The 19,600-nt window shown below is 40.1% G+C and overlaps 2 protein-coding genes across 2 annotated transcripts; both read left to right on the top strand.

The window, feature by feature from the left end:
• Positions 1 to 7,505: 7,505 nt before the first annotated feature.
• On the top strand, positions 7,506 to 8,450 carry LOC102255867 (olfactory receptor 7A5). Its single transcript, XM_014531267.1, has one exon. The coding sequence runs from the start codon at positions 7,506 to 7,508 to the stop codon at positions 8,448 to 8,450; it is 945 nt and encodes a 314-aa protein (XP_014386753.1).
• Positions 8,451 to 18,175: 9,725 nt separating this feature from the next.
• On the top strand, positions 18,176 to 19,099 carry LOC106724320 (olfactory receptor 7A5-like). Its single transcript, XM_014531268.1, has one exon. It carries the CDS (start codon positions 18,176 to 18,178, stop codon positions 19,097 to 19,099), a length of 924 nt encoding a protein of 307 aa, XP_014386754.1.
• Positions 19,100 to 19,600: the final 501 nt, after the last annotated feature.

Here is a 19,600-nt window from a genome sequence, read left to right as displayed (position 1 = left end):
GGGGAGGGCAGGGAGAGGTCAATGGGGGAAAAGGGGACATATGTAATATTTTCAACAATAAAGTTTTTTTTAAGACAGAAATCAACCAATGTAATATATGACATTAATAGAATGAATGGGAATAAAAATGCATGGTCATTTAAAAAAGAAATACTACCTAATAGGATGGACTTTTCTAAAGATTAAATCAGACAATTTCCATAAAACGATAAGCTCAGGTCATGTGGAATAAAAATATCTAAATGGCCCTAGCTGGTTTGGCTTAGTGGATAGAGTGTCAGCCTGAGGACTAAAGGGTGCCATGTTTGATTCCAGCTAAGGGCACATGCCCGAGTTGCGAGCTCGATCTCCTCCCAGTAGGGGGCAGGCAGGAGGCAGCCAATCAATGATTCTCATCATTGATGTTTCTATCTCTCTATCTCTCTCCCTTCCTCTCTAAAAGCAATTTAAAATATATATTTTAAAAATATATCTAAATGTATCTCTTATAATTAATAAATTTTTAATATGTTTTTATTGGGGTTTTTAGAGAGAAAGAGAAACAGAAAGATCCATGAGAGAGAAGCATTGATGGGCTGCCTCCTGCACAACCCCTACTGGGGATTGAGCCAGCAAAACAGGCATGCCAACAACCTATAGGTGCATGGGACAATGCTCAGCCACCTGAGGCACACTGGAGAGGAAAACTAATCAATATTTTGTGAGGCTCTAAATGATACCTTTTAACTGGTGATATAAGTATAAATCCCTAATTATTTTGACAAATGTGTCAGGAAGCCAAAGAGTGTGGTACCGAGGATTGCATATCAAAGGAGTGCAGTTCTGCCATATTGAAGAGGAGAATAACAATTTTCTAGAGACATCGGGGTTGTGTTCCAACCCTAATCAGATTTTGAAGAAAAAGGGAAGTCAGGGATAGGGTAGAGTAGTAGGTCTTTCTGCCCTTGAAAGCAGGCAAGATGAAGACATGAAGTCATAAAAACTAAGTACACTGACTTACAATCTGGTCTCCTGGGATCAGAGAATCATTAGGAAAATTTTCCTTTCTGTTTTTTCTAAAGGCCCAGAGGGAAATCATGTGCTTAGAAGTTGGAATAACACAAGGGAAATGTGCCTGATGAACAGGTATAGAGAGAGCTGTAAATATCTCCCCTGTGCAGTCCTCAGCTTGTACAACGCTGGGGGACAGCACATGGCTGTTGCTTTCAATTCCTAAGCTGAGTCAGGAACTGATGCTTCACTCTTTCCTGCTGTCTCGTGTGGGACAGAGCTTCAGTCTCCACCATCCAGGGAGGAGTTCCACACGGGGACCATCCTCTCAGAGACCCATTCAGGTGAGTCTGAGAGACCAGCAGGTACATCAGGAGAGGGTCAGAGAGGATGGAACCTGAAAATTTTTACCTGAGTCACTGTGACCCAAATCAGCCCAGCCCAGAGACAAGAGTGTATTGTGTCTATATTGTTGGTTAAGTAACTAATGTGTAATTAATTTAGTTAATACATTAAGAAAGATGTGCGTGTTTGAATCTGTACTACAAGGACCTTAGTTGACAATAAAGTGATAAGAACGGGAGTCCAGTTGGATGACACTGTAGAATGAGTGAGACGCATAAATTGATTGCAGTAAAATGAAAATGTATCTGAGAAGATTTGTTTTTCTGGAAGAAGGTAATTGGGGTATTGGGTGGGAAGAAGAGTGCAGTAAAGAGAGAGTGTTTGTATTAAATTTCAAAGATGGTGTGTATTTGTGCATGTTTTGTACTTATTGAAAAGATCCTGACCAGTCAGGAAGTTGGTCCCTTGCAATAGCAATTTGTGAGACATGCATTGCAGTATCTTCTCTCATGCTGGGTATTCACATAAAAAAGTATTTAGTAAGTCTGGAAAAGACTACTAAATAGTTTTATTTTGAATTAATGATTTATTATTGGCAGGGCTGCATATATTCTTGGATTTGTTACCCATTGACTTTCTCTGTTGGAACAATTGGCAGGAATTCCAAACCCTAACTTAGCATTTCCCCCCGTGGTCTCTACGTGTAATGGGAAATTCTGGCATGCATTCTGGGAATATAAATTGAGGACTGACCATCTTCTAGGCCAGGGGTGGGCAAACTTTTTGACTCGAGGGCCACAATGGGTTCTTAAACTGGACCGGAGGGCCGGAACAAAAGCATGAATGGAGTGTTTGTGTGAACTAATATAAATTCAAAGTAAACATCATTACATAAAAGGGTACGGTCTTTTTTTTTTTTAGCTTTATTCATTTCAAACGGGCCGGATCCGGCCCGCGGGTCGTAGTTTGCCCACGGCTGTTCTAGGCAAAGGTATAGGGTGCTGAGAAAAAAAGTTACCATAGTTATATAGAGGGAGAAATAAAGGTCACCCATTGTACCTTAACTCTAATGCCACAGAGGCAGCACAGTCAGTTTACATTTATGCAGTGAGGCCTTCACTGTACCAGTGAAAGAGGAGAATATCTCCACATCTAGTTAAAAATATTTTTCTACTTCATGTGTGTTTTTAACATAAAATGTCCCTACCTAAGGGAAGCTAATGAGTGAAGAGGTTTAAACTCGGTTCTTCAGACAAATTTATTGAATAAATGTCTATATTAGAATCCTATAGCTGCTATAAACTATATAATCACACCACTTGATTAAAACAAACAAACATATGCTCTTACAGTGTGGATGTCAGAGGCTTCAAATGAGTCTCACTGACTAATATCCAGATGTGTGCAGTGTAAGGGTCCTTCTAGAGGTGAGGGCAGGATCTATTCTCTCTGATGCCTGTTAGTGTGGCTGGCCGCCTGCATTCCATGGCTCATGTTCCTTCCTCCATCTTCAAGCCAGCTGGGTAGCATTTTCAAAGTTTCTCTGAGTCCAATTGTTTTGTATCTCTCTTCAGCGTTAACAGAATCATTGTGGTTACCTTAGTCCCACCTGGATGAGCCTGGCTTATCCTCTATCCTGAAGTCAGCTGATTAACAACCCTGTTCCATTTGCTACTTTAATCCTCCCCTTGCTAAAAGATATATCATATTCACGTGCTTAGAGGTTGGAGAAACAAGAGAGAAATGTGCCTGCAGAGTAAATACGGGGATTTATAAATATCCCCTCATCCCCGGTCTCTCAGCTTGTGTAACCTTAGGCTGGGAGGGCATGGTTATGTTTATTTCTCACTGTCATTTGTTCATTTGGAGGCCCAATTCTGACGGGGAATTGATACTTCACACTGTCCAGCTGTCTTGCCAGTGAACAGAGCTTCAGTCTCTTTCATCAAACATTTAGGGAGGAATTCAGATGTCCCCACAATGACCTTCCTCTCAGAGATCGTATCCTGGTGAGTCAATAACACAGCTGACCCTGCATGACAGGGTCACAGAGAATGGAAGCCAAAAACATTTACCTATTTTCACCTAAGAGACAATTCAACTTAGTCCAGAGGCAAGAGATTGCTGTGTTTGGTAAAATAATTAATGTATTTATTTCAGTGGCTACGTAAGAATTCGCAGTGTGACTGCTATTCACACCTTTTATGGTCTTTCATACTCTTTATCCCTAAATTGCTCTCATATCAATGCTATTAAAATATATTTAAATTATGAAATTCAAACTGTGGTTCTGATCAGCGGTGATTTTGTCCCCTATGAGACATTGAGCTATTTCCAGAGAGATCTGTGACTGTCACACTGGAGAGGGGTGGGTGGAGGCAGGGATGCTAAACAATCTTCAAGTCACAGGACAGACCTCACCACAGAGAACAGTCTGTCCCAGATGCCAACAGTGCCGATGCTAAGAAACTCTGAATTAAATAACATCATTATTTGTAATACTTATAGCTGACTTCAGGTTGTTTTCCAAAATTGTAACACTTTCTGACAGTGAAATGAGAGTACACCCTTTTGCTACCAGTTTCAAAGTTCCAACCCCAACCAACATGACTGCTCTTCCAGTTTTTCTCCAGGCTGATGGGTATGAAAGATATTTCTTGTTGTTTTCTCAAACTATTACTCAGTTTCTGCAAACTTCATTTATTTTCTCGTTTTTCAATAACATTTCTAGAAAACATTCTTTCTGAACTGATTGTTGTAAGATATTTTGACCATAAATTTTTAACATTTTATTTAAATATATCTATTTTCTAACCACTGAGTTTCTTTCTTTAGTTAAGACAGTTTTGCCCATCTGTAAATTTTATATGTAGTTTCTAATGTTCATCAAAAATGTATTGGTGATTCTTACACCAAGTTCATACCCTCTATGATATCTTGCAAGATGTCAGAGGGCAAGGACCAATTCAATATTCTTTCAGATCCATAGCCATTTTTGCCAGCTTTCATGTAACAATTCAAGCTTTTTCAACTATGTTGAAGCATAAGCTTTCCATATGGAAAATGTTCATGTACATTGAAACCTAATTCCAGACTCATTAAATGAACAATAACTGAGCATCTGCTATGTGCCAGAAAATTCTAGGAACATTATACATTATATACATTTATATCTAGGTCTTTATAATTTAATAGTCAACCCACATTGATATTATTAAATGATTGTGTTTTGTGTCTTGTTTCAGTTAGTGTTTAATTCTCCACTCAATTCTGCATACTGTTGTTATTTTGAAACTACTTCTTTTAACCTGGTTTCATTATCCTTTTATTTTTTCGTTTTATCACTGTTCACATTCTTAGTTTTGTCTCTGTGTAAGTGCACATCTATTCACATACCTTTGTGGAAAATCCAAACGTGAATAAAGCAGGTTAAGTGTCTGCTCTTTTGATCATACAGTTTGACAGTGAGGGCAGAGAACATAAAATAAATGTGTGTTTAAAATATTGTCCTCGGGAAGAGTCATATGAAGAAAGCTATTCAGTATAAAGAGATAGAACTGCCATGGTGTGGGCAGGATTTATAAGGCATGGTCTGGGGAGGATTTACATGCTGCATGAAGACCGGAACCAGGACCAGAGTGTGCTCACAGGGTGTGTCAAAGAAAAGATGAAAACCCAAAGCCCAAAAATGACACAGAAAAGGTGCCGCATAAGAAAAGGGAGAAAGGGACACCAGTGGTCGGCAAACCGGGGCTCGGGAGCCACATGCAGCTCTTTGGCCCCTTGAGTGTGGCTCTTCCACAAAATACCGACTTCTGCGCATGGACCACGAAGTTTCAATCGCACTGTACGTGCGCGCCCGCACGTGGTATTTTGTGGAAGAGCCACACTCAAGGGGCCAAAGAGCCGCATGTGGCTTGGGAGCCACGGTTTGCCGACTGCAGGACTAACCTCATTCCCTATCAGACCACATAAAAACAAATTGGTCAAGTGACTATGAATAGGTACAGAAAACAAGTCTTCCACTGCTTGATAACAAAATTACCCAACTTTTTTTATACTTTATGTGTGTGAAGTGTTGGTTTATGCCTTTACTCATTATAAAGGTGTACAAAATAGAAGATACTTTTGTCTTTTGGACAAGCTTATTCTTGTTTACGTATTGTTTTGCTGGCATCAATGGGATATGTTGAGGGTTTAAATACTGCACACCCAAGAATATTCATGTTCCTCACACTCTCTCCATGACCCCCTGAGCTTATTAAATCTCTATTCCTTCTCATCTATTGCATTCTTCTCCCCTTAATCTCTCTCTCCTTTCAATTCGTTGAGCATATTTCATTATGTTTTATTAAATAAAGGGCAGAAAATGGCCATCCCAGTATGTAACCCCAAGTTTATTTGTCTATGGAAGGCTTAAGAATTGGAATTTTTGAAAACCATTTCTACATTAGACAGGTAAAAGATCACTGATCTGGCCACCTTTGATTGTTTCCATTTGTACCATTGTCAGTATGCCTGGGGCTAAGACAGACATGGGAATAACTATCAAGGAGGCCGTGGTGGTGGTGGTGGTGGTGGTGATGGTGTGTGTGTGTGTGTGTGTGTGTGTGATTTTAAGATGTGAGCAGTCCTCAGACCAAGGGTAGTTGTACACTCCAAGCTGGCTCATACAATATGAGACCAGAACTCAATCAAGAGAAGCTACTAAGAAGGGGATCTGTTTCCATTCACAGGACACCTTTGCAACATGATTAATAAAGTATAAGAGGCTGTGTGGATGAGGAAGTCCCTGTGCCTGAGGTGTCAGCAGTAGCAGACAAGCCACCTCACTCCTCAATCTGTCAGCCACCACTTCTCATCACTCTCCTTCATGCTTATTCACCTTGCAAACTTGCTTCACTTTTTGACTTGAACATTGGACACCAGAACCTTCCCCAGGGCCTTTGCACTGGCCAGTCTCTCTGCTTGCACACACTTTCCCACAGAGCCTTGTATCTGCCTTTCTCTGTTGTGTTAAAAAAAAATATTTCAGGGTCAAAAGCTTTTTTTAACATATTTTTTATTGATTTCAGAGAGAAGAAGGGAGAAGGAGAGAGAGAGATCGAAACATCAATGTTGGGAGAGAATCATTGATCCGCTCCCTCCTGCAGGCCCCCCCCCCCCACTAGAGATCGAGTCCCACAACCTGGATATGTGCCCTGACCAGGAATCCCTTCTGGTTCATAGGTTGACACTCAACCACTGAGCAACACCAGCCTGGCCAAAAGCTTTTCTTTTAAAAAAAACAACAACATTATTTATTGAGCCAAATGCCAGCCAGGAGAGGGCCAGGTCCTGGAGCATGGAGTTGAAACCACCAGCAGCAGAGCGAGGTACAGAAGACGTGTCCACTGTGCTAGGAGAAAGTAAACTGGGGCAGGTCTGGGATAGACACACAAGTATTTACATTACCATTTTGATTGGTTACAGGCAAGAGTCCTGAAAATTCATGCACATGGAGTATGCAGGGGTCTCTAGTGATCACTACAGATATTGATTCAAGTTCCAACATACATTCAGGAATGAGAGCAGTCTTTAGTAAGTGGATTCACAGCTTTTAGCTGGTTGACTACTCTTATCTTTTTCTCTCACTCTCTGGCCCCAGTGCTATTTAACTTAGGACATCTCAAAATTTTCCCTGCTCACCTTTTTGAGATCTCTGTTCAAATGACACCTTGCTTGCAGATCTACCTACAATCTCATGAAAAATAGAACTTCCTATTCACTTTCTCCTTTACACATACTTTCCTTTTCTTCTTATGAGTGGCCACCATCTGAAATAATTTATTATTTTATTATTTGTTTCTACATTCATCCTTCCTCATTGGATTATAGAGACGTTTTTCAGCACCCTATTCTCACAGCCTGGACAGTGCCTAAAACATGATCAGCACTCAATTTACATTCCTGAGAAACATGAAAAAAATTCTCATTCAAACTATAGAATACATGAAGCCCTCAGAGAAATAGGGGATTGAGACAAACAATCTATATCAGGGGTGGCACTGGATATCCCATACAGGGGACCATATCCATACACAAAATATTAAAATTAATGTCTTCACTATAAAATATTAATTGTAGCATTTCAAATATGTGAGTAATACAACTTTGTGTGAAAATTAGTCATGTTATTCTCATCTTTCCTGGTGGAACCTGTGAATCTTACACAAATTTCAGAATTTCTTCTTCTGGGAATTTCAGAGAAGCCAGAACTGCAGCCCCTCATATTTGGGCTTTTCCTCTCCATGTACCTGGTCACTGTGTTGGGAAACCTGCTCATCATCCTGGCTGTCAGCTCAGACTCCAACCTCCATACGCCCATGTACTTCTTCCTCTCCAACCTGTCCTGGGTAGACATCTGTTTCACCTCCACCACCGTCCCAAAGATGCTGGTGAACATCCAGACACAGAGCAAAGTCATCACCTATGAAGGCTGCATCACCCAGATGTATTTTTATACATTCTTTGCAGTGTTGGACAATTTTATCCTGACAGTAATGGCCTACGACCGGTTTGTGGCCATCTGCCACCCCCTACACTACATGGTCATCATGAACCCCCAGCTATGTCGACTCTTGGTTCTGGTGTCCTCCAGTATGAGTGCCCTACATTCCTTGCTACATAGCTTAATGGTGTTGAGGCTGACCTTCTGCTCAGACTTGGAAATCCCCCACTTTTTCTGTGAACTCAATCAGGTGGTCCACATTGCCTGTTCTGACACCTTTCTTAACAGCCTTATGATAAATTGTCTAACTGTGCTGCTGGGTGGTGGTCCCCTTGCTGGGATCCTTTACTCATACTCTAGGATACTTTCCTCCATATGGGCAATCCCATCAGCTCAGGGGAAATATAAAGCATTTTCTACATGTGCATCTCACCTCTCCGTTGTCTCCTTATTTTATGGAACAAGCCTAGGAGTGTATCTCAGCTCTGCTGCTACCCAAAACTCACATTCAAGTGCAACAGCCTCGGTGATATACACTGTGGTAACCCCTATGCTGAACCCCTTCATCTACAGTCTCAGGAACAATGACATAAAGAGGGCCCTAGAAAGGTTATTTGGAAGGTAAGCTAACTATACTAGTCTGAAGAAGTGCCCATGAATGCAGGGTTCAAAGCCTCAGAGTCTAAAGTTCTGACACAAATAAAGCCAATCTTTGGACCATATGTAATTGGAAATTCTAGTTATCTCATGAGTTAACTTGAATTACTTTACAATAATTTATTCTCTTATGACATATATCATTCCAAGTAATTTTTCTATTGTTTTCCTCAAAGAATAGTCATGAATTATGCTATTCCTATGGACAAAACTGCACTTGGATACTAAGGGCATTTACATAATTTTATTGTACAGAAAAATCTGAGACTACAGTTTTCACTTATATGTTCCTCATTATTTTCTATAATGCTACCTTTACTGCTGTTGTTGATAATGTAGACTTTAACATACTAGTATGTTTCATAGCTAGTCTCTTGGTTTTATAGTCTTTAATATGCTGTGTATCCCCATGTTTATCATAGCCACTGGCAAAAATTGACAATCTAACATATGTTTCCAAGCATCTACATGGAAATATAAATTTTAATAAATAGACTGATCTCATATGGTTAGAGTCTGAGATGTCTTTAAATATGATGAAGCAAAAATAAACATATAACTTATTGTTACTCAAAATTTTTTTTCAGGGCATGCAACTACTCATTAAAATATGGCTATGATGTCTATGTGTAGTAGTCCTTATTCATTAGGGTGAAAATTACCAGAAGAGTTTTATGTGCTTTTTCTGAACTATTTTCCTGTTTCTGATGAAAATCTTTCAATGTGCTCTCTATAAATGTGCCTCCTTCTAGTGCTCCAGGTTAAATATATCCCCTTTTCTAATCTTTTTCAAATCCACCAAAGAGACAGTGAGTGAACAATCTCAATATCATACAGTATATATCTCCTTTATACTCAGAAATATCTTCAATCTTTATAATCAAAGGATGAATCACACAGGAGTTGAAATCCTGCCCAGTCATGTGAGTAAGCATCACAAATTTTCCTGCACAAACGTGCATGTCCTTCCACCCTGCCCTGACTACCTGGAAGGGAGCCTCAGTGGAGGCACTTCTATACAGTTATCTGAAATGCATTTGAATAACAGAGTGATTGTGAGTGCTGTCCTTAAATTCAGTACAAATGCCAAAAGTAAGAAGTAGCAGATTACTATAATTTCCCTCAGTTCTGTTGACTTTGATTATAGGATCAATTTGTTATTGCTCTATAATAAGCCATCCTAAAAGCAAATAGTTTAATATAATTCCTTTATTTTCTAATGGGTTTGTATAGTGGGGAGGTATTCTGATCTCTGTTGGTCTCCTCCTGGTCTGCAGTCAGCTATGGGTCAGCTATGGGTCAGCAGGAGTGTCCCATAGCTGGGCTTTCTAACGTATTAGGGGCTCAGCTATGGTGACTGATCTAGGGAGGGCTTGGCTGGAATAAATGAGCTCTGTCCGCATGTCCTTTCCTTCTCTGGAAGGCCCACCTGGATTTGTTCATATGGCTCAGCCAGGGATCCAAGTGAGAGCATGGAAATGTACCAAGGCCTGGTAAAGCACATTGTCACTTCCACCATATTTTAACGGTCAAAACAAATAAAAAATCCTAAGTCCAGTCCAGATTCAAAGATGGAGCAAAAAGCTACACCTCTGGCATGGAGGAGTTCACAGTCACATTGCCAAAGATTTGGAAACAGACAAAGAATTGGGGCCACATCTGAAAACATTCTACCATGTGTGTAAATTTCAATCCAGTAAAGTTTTATTTCAACATTTTCCCTCAACAGCTGAATGATCTTAGAGAAGAAAGTGAAAGTAAAAATATGTTTAATGAGCAGATGTGGATGTTCTACTCTAGTGGGTCAGGCCCCTCCAAATATGAACATCGTCCCTCTGCCACTTGCCTCTCACTTACCATTTCTAGGCTGAAAAAGTAAAACTTTTTCCTTCCACATACCTTGATTCCAAGGACTTAACTCACCGACTAATTGAGCTAGAGAGCTGTTGATTTCCTGACACAATCTTTATTGGCATCCTCATGTAGACATTACTTCTCTTTTTATTGACCTACTCTTAACATATTATAATGACTTCTAATCGGATACTTGTATTTCTTGGGGGTGGGGCTCCTGATGGAAGGAGGTGGTATTTGAAATGCACATACAACAGAAAAAATAAGTATTTGTAAGAATAGAGTTGCTGACATTATGCTGAGTGGAAGAAGCCAGTCAAAAAAAGATAAAGACTGCATGAATTCACTTATAAGCTATATCTGAGGTAGTCAAATTAATAGGAACAAAATATAGAATGGTGGTTGTCAGGCATGGAAGGAGGGGTGATGGGGAGTTAGTGTTTACTGGGTGTAGAGTTTCAGTTTTGCAAGATGATGAAAAAAGATTTAGAGGTTGGTTGCACAACAGTGTAAATGTACTTAACACTACTGAACTGCACACTTAAAAATGGTTACAATGGTAAATTTTTTTATGTGTTTTTTACCACTTAAAATTTTCAAAAAAGGAAGGAAATTTTGACACCTGCTACAACATGGATGACCCTTAAGGACATTATGCTGAGTGAAATAAAACAGTCATAAAAAGACAAATACCGGGCCTGGCCAGCATGGCTCAGTGGTTGAGCTTTGACCTAGGAACCAGAGGGAACAATTTGAATCTGGGTAGGGGCACGTGCCTGGGTTGTGGGCTCAATCCTCCAGTTGGGGGCATGCAGGAGGTAGCCAACCAATGATTTTCTCTCATCATTGATGTTTCTATCTCTCTCTCCCTCTCCCTTCCTCTCTGAAATCAATTTAAAAAACATATTAAAAATAAAAAGACAAATCCTGTATGACTCCACTTTTATGAGGTCCCTAGAGGAGTCAAACTCAGAGACAGGAAGTAGAATGATAGGTACCTCAGGCTGGGGGAGGAGGAAGAGAAATGAGTGTTTAATGGGAACTGAGTTCCAATGTATGAAGATGAGAAAGTCTAGAGCTGAATGGTGGTGATGGTTGCATGTGAATGTACTTAATACCACTGAACTGTCCACTTAAATAATGGTTAAGATGGTAACTTTTATGTTATATTATTTCAGCACGTTAAGAAAAATACAGGGCAGGAGGCTAAGAGAGGACACATACTATTTTCTTTTCCTGTGTGCACAGACAGTAGGCAGGTGAGAAGGAAAATCTCTAATGTTTTAAACCCCTGAGATTTGGGGTTTGCTTGTTCCTAGAGCAGAACTGAGCTCACCCTGACTCAGATATGGCAGCTGACACCCAAGTCCTCTTCATGTGTGCTGATGCCCTTATTTGTGAACTCCAGGATTGGGACTAGGATGAGAAGTGAGGCTGTTGTCTCAGAAGCAAAATTTAAGGAAGTGTCAAAAACTCAATAGTCAAAAGATAACCATTATTCAAATTCAGTGTTTCAAAAAATCAAAATTAATATAAAACATGCTTGATGATTGAAATAAAAAAAAATTTAAATTAAGACAGGATCTGTCACAACAGTGTGCTAGACATTGTAGAATTGAGGCCAAAGGAACAATCAATCTTTGTGCCTCATTCGTCTCCCTGTAGTCCCTGCTCTGGTGAACACCCGTGACATTCTGCCTGGGGCTTTCTATGGCCCATGTGGCTCCAGGTCAGAACTGAAAAGGAGTTTGCATCCCTGGGAATGACCCTCCATCATTTTTGGTGAATCAATACCCCAGCTCCCTCACTCCTCAAGGGTGTGTGTCTAACACACTCTTAGAGGTTCCTGGAGGGACTGAACCCCAGGTGCCCACTGCAGAAATTGCTCATTTAAACTCTCACTATTTGTTGCCTATCTCACATCCCTTCTTCTCTACTCCTGTTTTCTAAGATCCACTTCTAAACACATACCTGCACTCAACCCTTATCTGAGGCTCTGTAGTGAGGGGAAGCCAGCCCAAGGCAGATGTCTATTACAATTTCATTTCAACCTGGCAAACACTTTAACTCCTGATTCACCTTTGAATTTCTGGCCAAATCTGTTGTTAGCGATTTACTGCTGTGCAACAAATTGCCCCAACGTAAGGGCCTAAAATAACAGCAAATAGTTATGATCTCAGAGATTTTGTGGGTCAGGAATTAGCTATGCCTTCTCTGGATTCTTCGCTTCAGAGTCTCTAATGGGCCACCATGTCAGCTGAGGGCTTGATGAGGGAAGGGTCATTCCCAAGTCCACTCAGGTGTTGTTGGCAGGACGCAGTTCCTCGCTGGCTGTTCAGTAGGCAGCTCTCAGCTCCTCACCACATGGGTCTCTCCACAGGGCAGCTGGCAATGTGGCAGCTGGTTTCACCAGAACAAGAGATAGAGAGAGGAATGGGGAGGAGACACACACACACACACACACACACACACACACACACACACACACAGAGCGTGCATGCCATGGGAGCTAGATGGAAATCTCAATCTTCTTTAAGCAAATCTTGAAAGTGACATCTCACCACCTTAGTCTTACTCTCCTATTAGAAGTGAGTCATGAGGCCTTGCCCATACTCAAGAGGAGGGCATTACACACGAATACCAGGAGGCAGGGATCATGAGGGCTGTCCTGGAGTCTGTCCTCTGATTTCCCCCTTCGTAGTGTATGGTACCAACAACAGCTCAGTTGTTCAGGCCCCACATGGGTGTCATCCTGTCCATAAGGCATCTAACCTTGTTCCAAATGGCCCTTCTGATCTCACCTCCTTCCTTCATCCTGTCTTGGCCTTTCTTCTCTCCATGGAAGCTCAGTCCCACCTCAGGGCCTTTGCACCCACTGTTCCCTCTGCCTGGAACTCTCTCAACCCAGACATCTGCATGGCTCCTCCTTCAGGGTCTTTCACAGGCTGCTATCCAGGTGATGGTGAGGCTACAATCTCATCTGAAGGCCGGATAAGGTAAGCACCCACTTCCTTCCAGCTTTAGCTTTAACACGAACTCCTTAAATATACATTCCTGATTCCCTATTTAGTCCTGTGTGGTAAAGAGTTAACTTAGACAGATTGGGGTGCTTCAATCCTGCACCTTCCAAAACAAGGCCTATCTGCCTTTATTACCAAGTGAGATTGTACGGTGGGGAGCTTTTCTGAGCTCTGCCTAACTCCTTATGAGTCTATAGTCAGCTGTGAGTCCCTACGTGTGTTTCTGAAGCTCATTCATGATGTTGTGTGTGGCCACTGTGCTCGTCTCCCTTGAAGCAGTATATCATCAGTTTACCCTATTTCTATATCTAGTTTTACCTTCCATTTTAAATGTGAATTGCCTTATTTTATTTCTACTGTTCCTATATCCATGACACTTTGCTTTCTTCCCAGGTAGAAGAAATACCTCCTACCATTTCTAAGTGTGAATCAGCTACTTGAGCTCTAGATCCTAGGCTTTTTTCATTCTAAGTAATTCATTAAAGTATAGTTACATAATATAAGCTAAACATGATTAAATGTACAACTCGGTGTATAAAAGCCATACAAAACCTATAGACTATACCTCATGTTTCCATTTGTGTATGAGTCAAGAAAGTACGCAATAAACTTTAATGGCTTCTTAATGTAATTGTGAAACATTTAATATACCTGAGGCTCAATTTCTTTATTTCTGATAATAATGTGGGACAGTAAACATAATTTCAGATGAGTGTTACAAGGAATAAATGAGATATGAGGACATAATAGGTTGAGCCCAAATGAAATGTTCAAAGATAGAGTTGTGTGTGTTTATTCACCTACATTTTAATTTCAAGTAAACACATATATACATGTACACAAACACAGAATTATTTATAATCTCATTTTATGTTGAAAGGAAACTTTTAAAAAGTTGAAGAGGATAGAAATGAAAATTAAGAATGTTTGAATTAATATAAAATGAAAAGATGTAGAAATTTAGACATGAACTTAAATGAATTACTTTTCCTATGTTAATGCCTCAAAAGCATCAAACTCTGAAGCACATTTTCATTTATACAATAAGAAATTCTCTACCAGCTAAAGAAGCTGAATATCTCCAAATTGATTATAAATTTCTTCTACTTAAGGAGGCTTACACCTCAAAATGCTTTTACACAGGGGAGGCTAAATGAATGAATTGAGACACTTGATCTCAGTCCTGAATAAAATTTCATTGGAGAAATGTCTGTATTCACTTTTTAATGCAAATGTAAAATTACCATCTGAGTGATTTAAAACAAACAGACTTATGCTCTTACAATTCCTGAGGTCAGAAACAGGAAATGGGTCTCATTAAGCTTAAATCAAGATGTTTGCAGGGCTAGGTTTGTTCTGGAGGCTATAGGGAAGAATGTATTTACTTTCCTATTCCATATATAGATTAGAATGCAAAAAAAATCTAAATATATTTCTTGTAATTAACAAATATTTCATAGTGAGGGACTAAATGACAGCTCTTAACTTGTGATATAAGGTTGAAATGCCAAATTGTTTTGGCTAATGTGTCATGAAGCCCCTTGTATAACACTCAAAGTTTGTAGCAAAGGAAGTTGGTTCTCCCCCTTATTAAAAAGAAAAATAGAATTTATGTAAATATCAGGGCCTGTGTCCTTACCACAAAGCCAGTATTTGGAGATTAGAGTTTTCTAATCCAGACTAGAAATATCTTAAATCAGAGTTGGGATAAGGTGCTGGGAGGTTAATCTTCTGGAAGCCAATGGATTTTATGAGGAAGAACTAGTAAATTTGACTTCAAAGCTGGTCTTTTGGGAACACAGAATCTCCAGGAAAATATTCCCTTCTGTCCAGACCCACAGGGAAATCAGGTGATTAGGAGTTGGAGTAACACAACAGAAATGCACCTAATGAGCAGACATAGGGAGCTGTAAATATCTCTTCATCTCCAGTCTCTCAGCATGTGTGACCTTGGGCTGGATGGAACCTGTTGTTGCTTTTGGAATCCTAAGTTTGTCTAGGAGACCTGTGCTTGCCTCCTTCCTGCTGTCCTGTCTGGGCAGAGAGCTTCAGTCTCCATCATCAGCCATCCAGGAGTTTGGGCTTTCCCATGGTGACCTTCCCCTCAGAGTTCCCAATCAGGTGAGTCCAAAAGTCCGGTAGGTACTACGGGAAAGGGTTAGAGAGAGTCAAAGCCAAGCACATGTACCTGGGGTGTCTTGACAGCCATCAACCTATGGTTGTTTGATTGTCTAATCAACTAATTAATGATTAATTTATGATGCTAAAAAGAAGTGAACCTTGAACTCAGCAACACATGCATAATTGTTGACAATTAACTGATGGAAGCCCAATTAGAGGTGGCAATGGAGGCATAAAGTATTTCAAGTAAAAGTAGAACATATTTAATGAGTTTTGCAATTAAACGGAAGTAGGAAAATAGAGTGCTAGGTATGGAGGGATGTCCAGTAAAGTGAGGGCAGTTCTTCTTTATTTTTATCATGGGGTCTATTCCACTACATGTCCATATTGATGAGAAAGATCCTTATCCAATATATTTCTTTCAAATATTACCTTGCAACAGTAGTTCAGGAGACATACATTCCTTTTATTTCCTATATAAGTGTGCATATATTCACACACATTTGTGAAAATACAAAGGTGAACAAAACAGGTGAAGCCCTGCTTGTTTGGATCTGGCACTGTGACAGTGAAGTCAGAGTACAATGAAAAAATGTTTGCATGACAATGTGATCAGGCTAAAATTATATGAAGAAAGTTACTCAGTGTAGAAGGATGACTTCTCAGGGCATGTGCGGGATTTAGTGATCACGTCCTGGGAGGCCTTTGTCCATTGGATGAACCAGAATTAGACTGTGCTCAATATTTGTCAAAAATGAGAATAAAACCCAAAGTCAAAGAAAAAAATATTCCACATCAGAAAAGTGAAAAAGGGGGCTTGTCTCATCTGCCATCAACTACATAAAAACCACTGGTCAACTAAATATAGAAGGGGCACAGGAAAAATCAGCTTTTCACTGCTTAATGTTAAAAATATTCAACCTGTGTTGTTTTTGTACATTTCTTTTTGTGAGTATTGATTTATTTTTTGGTAATTTTTCACTTGGGGTAGTCAATCTGTAAGGTATTTCATACCATATATTTATAACTTCCTCTGTCTTTTAGAGAAATTTATTTTTTCTCATTTATTATTTTTGCTTGGCTTCAAGGGGGTGTAACTAGGGTTGGAAAGCTTCCAGAATCCAAAGATTCCTCATCATCTCTCGGGGACCCTCAGAATTTAATCTCTTTTCTTCCTCATGTCCATTTTATTGCTGTCTCTCCCTCTATGTTTACTTAACCTATTGTTTATGTTTCTTTGAATACAGGGCAGAAAATGGACATACCAATATGGAACCCCAAGCTTATTTGTCCGTGGGAGTCTTACGGTAGGAATATCTAGGTACTATTTCTAAATTCTTTTTGGAAAAGATACTTGATCGGGACAGCCTGATGGCATATATTCATAGTCTACATAGAGCTGGAGAGGATGGGAAGGACATGGAAATAACACAGATGAAGAGGCCATGGTGTGCTGTGTTTGGTGTGTCTATGTACGTGCCTTGTAAATTGAGAGCAGTCCTCAGAGCAGAGGTGCCTGAACTCATATATTCCAATGTGACTCTAATATAAAGAGAAGGTGACAAGGAGGAGATCCTTTTCAATTCACTGGATGCTTTTGCAACCAGATTAATAAAGTGCAAGATTTCCATAGTGTGCACAAGGCACCCTCTATGACTTGAAGTTTCAACAGCAACATGCAGGCTACCTTGTTTCTTAATATTCTCTGACACCATCTCTTACCCTGCCCTGCCTTGCTCATTCCACTGGACACATTGGCTCCTTTTGAGCTTTGACTTTCTAAAACAACCATCTTCCTCAGAGCCTTTGCACTGGCTGTTCTTCTGCCTGGCAAACACTTCCCCTCAGTCTCCCACTTAGTCTTGTTTGAGGTGTCTGTTTAAGTGTCACCTGTTGGCCAGTCTGGGATAAACTCTATTAAAAAAAGAACACCCTCTATCAACTCTCTCCATTTAATGTGATTTATCATTTGATATGTTATATTTGTTTTATTTTATTATATTCTTTCTCCGTTATTAGTTTGCAGAGACTATTATCTTTCAGCATCCCATACTGTGAACAATGCCTGGAAATGGTCGATAGTCGACATACAGGGTGTCCCCAAATAATGCATACACACTGTACAAGCTGATAGCTGAATTTTGAAAATAAAATACACTCTAATAAATACTGCCTTTATAATTATTCTAAGTGTGGGTATGCACTTTTTGGGACACACTATATATTCCTCAAATGAATGAAATATATCCTCAATAAAACAGCAATATACATTATATTTGAAGAACTACTTGGTGATTAAAAAAAAGAAAGGAAATTCTAATGAGAATTGGCAACAGAGTTGACTTAATGGGAACCAGATCATACACCAAATATGAAAATTATTTTTCTGATTTTAAAATATAAATGTGCCGCCGTAGCTGGTTTGGTTAAGTGGATAGATCATCGGCCTGCAGACTGAAGTGTCCCAGGTTCGATTCCAGTCAAGGGCACATGCCCAGATAGTGGACTCGATCTCCAGTAGGAGACATGCAGGACACAGCCAATCAATGATTCTCTCTCATCATTGATGTCTCTATCTCTCTCCCTCTCCCTTCCTCTTTGAAGTCAATATGTGCCATTTATTCTCAGTTACTAATGCTTGCTAATGTGAAAATTAGTTATTCATTTTTTTCTATTTCCTGGTAGTCACCTTCGACACATGGAAGCAGGCAATGGTACGCAAATTTCAGAATTTCTTCTTCTGGGACTTTCACAGTCAGTAGAGCTACAGCCCCTCATATTTGGGCTTTTCCTCTCCATGTACCTGGTCACTATGTTTGGAAACTTGCTCATCATCCTGGCCGTCAGCTCAGACTCCCACCTCCACACACCCATGTACTTCTTCCTCTCCAACCTGTCCTTGGTAGACATCTGTTTCACCTCCACCACCATCCCAAAGATGCTGGTGAACATCCAGACACAAAGCAAAGTCATCACCTATGAAGGCTGCATCACCCAGCTGTATTTTTATACAATCTTTGCAGTGTTGGACAACTTTATCCTGACCGTGATGGCCTATGACCGGTTTGTGGCCATCTGCCACCCCCTGCACTACATGGTCATCATGAATTCCCGGCTCTGTGGATTGCTGGTTCTGGTGTCCTGGATTATGAGTGCCATGGTTTCCTTGCTACATAGCTTAATGGTGTTGCGTCTGTCCTTCTGCTCAGACTTAGAAATCTCCCACTTTTTCTGTGAACTCAATCAGGTGCTCCAACTTGCCTGTTCTGACATCTTTCTTAACAACATTATGATATATTTTTTATCTGTGCTACTAGCTGGTGGTCCCCTTGCTGGGATCCTTTACTCTTACTCTAAGATCATTGCCTCCATATGTGGAATCCCACCAGCTCAGGGGAAGTATAAAGCATTTTCTACATGTGCATCTCACCTCTCAGTTGTCTCCTTATTTTATGGTACAAGCCTAGGAGTGTATCTCAGCTCTGCTGCTACCCAAAATGCACACTCAAGTACAACAGCCTCAGTGATGTACACCGTGGTCACACCCGTGCTGAACCCCTTCATCTACAGTCTGAGGAACAATGACATAAAGAGGGCCCTGGAAAGATTCTTTGGCAGGTAAGCTTTTCAAGGGCCAACTGTACCAGTCTGAAGAAGTACCCATGAATGCAGGCTTCAAAGCCTCAGAGCCTGATGTTCTGACACAAATAAAGCCAATCTTTGACCATACATATTGGAAATTCTAGTTATCTCATGAGTTAACTTGAATTACTTTAGCATAATCTCTTATGATATCTATCATTTCAAGTAACTTTTCTATCGTTTTCCTGAAAGAATAGTCATGGATTCCACTACCCCTATGAACAAAACTACATTTGGCTACTAAGGGCATTTACATAATTTTATTGTAGAGGAAAATCTGAGACCAGAGTCTTCACGGTGCACATGTACTTATTAAAGTGTGGATATGATGTCTATGTGTCTGTGTTCTTATTCACTGGGGTGGAAAATTACCTGGAGAGTTTTATGCACTTTTTCTGAACTCTTTTCCTGTTTCTGCTAAAAATCTTTCAATATACTCCCTAGAAATGTGCCTCCTTTTAGTGCTCTAAGTTAACTATCT

The sequence above is a fragment of the Myotis brandtii genome, unplaced genomic scaffold (assembly GCF_000412655.1).
Source record: "Myotis brandtii unplaced genomic scaffold, ASM41265v1 scaffold799, whole genome shotgun sequence".
Classification (NCBI taxonomy): Eukaryota; Metazoa; Chordata; class Mammalia; order Chiroptera; family Vespertilionidae; genus Myotis; species Myotis brandtii.
The sequence above is the reverse complement of the archived record's forward strand: the minus strand, read 5'-3'. Positions and strand labels throughout refer to the sequence as shown.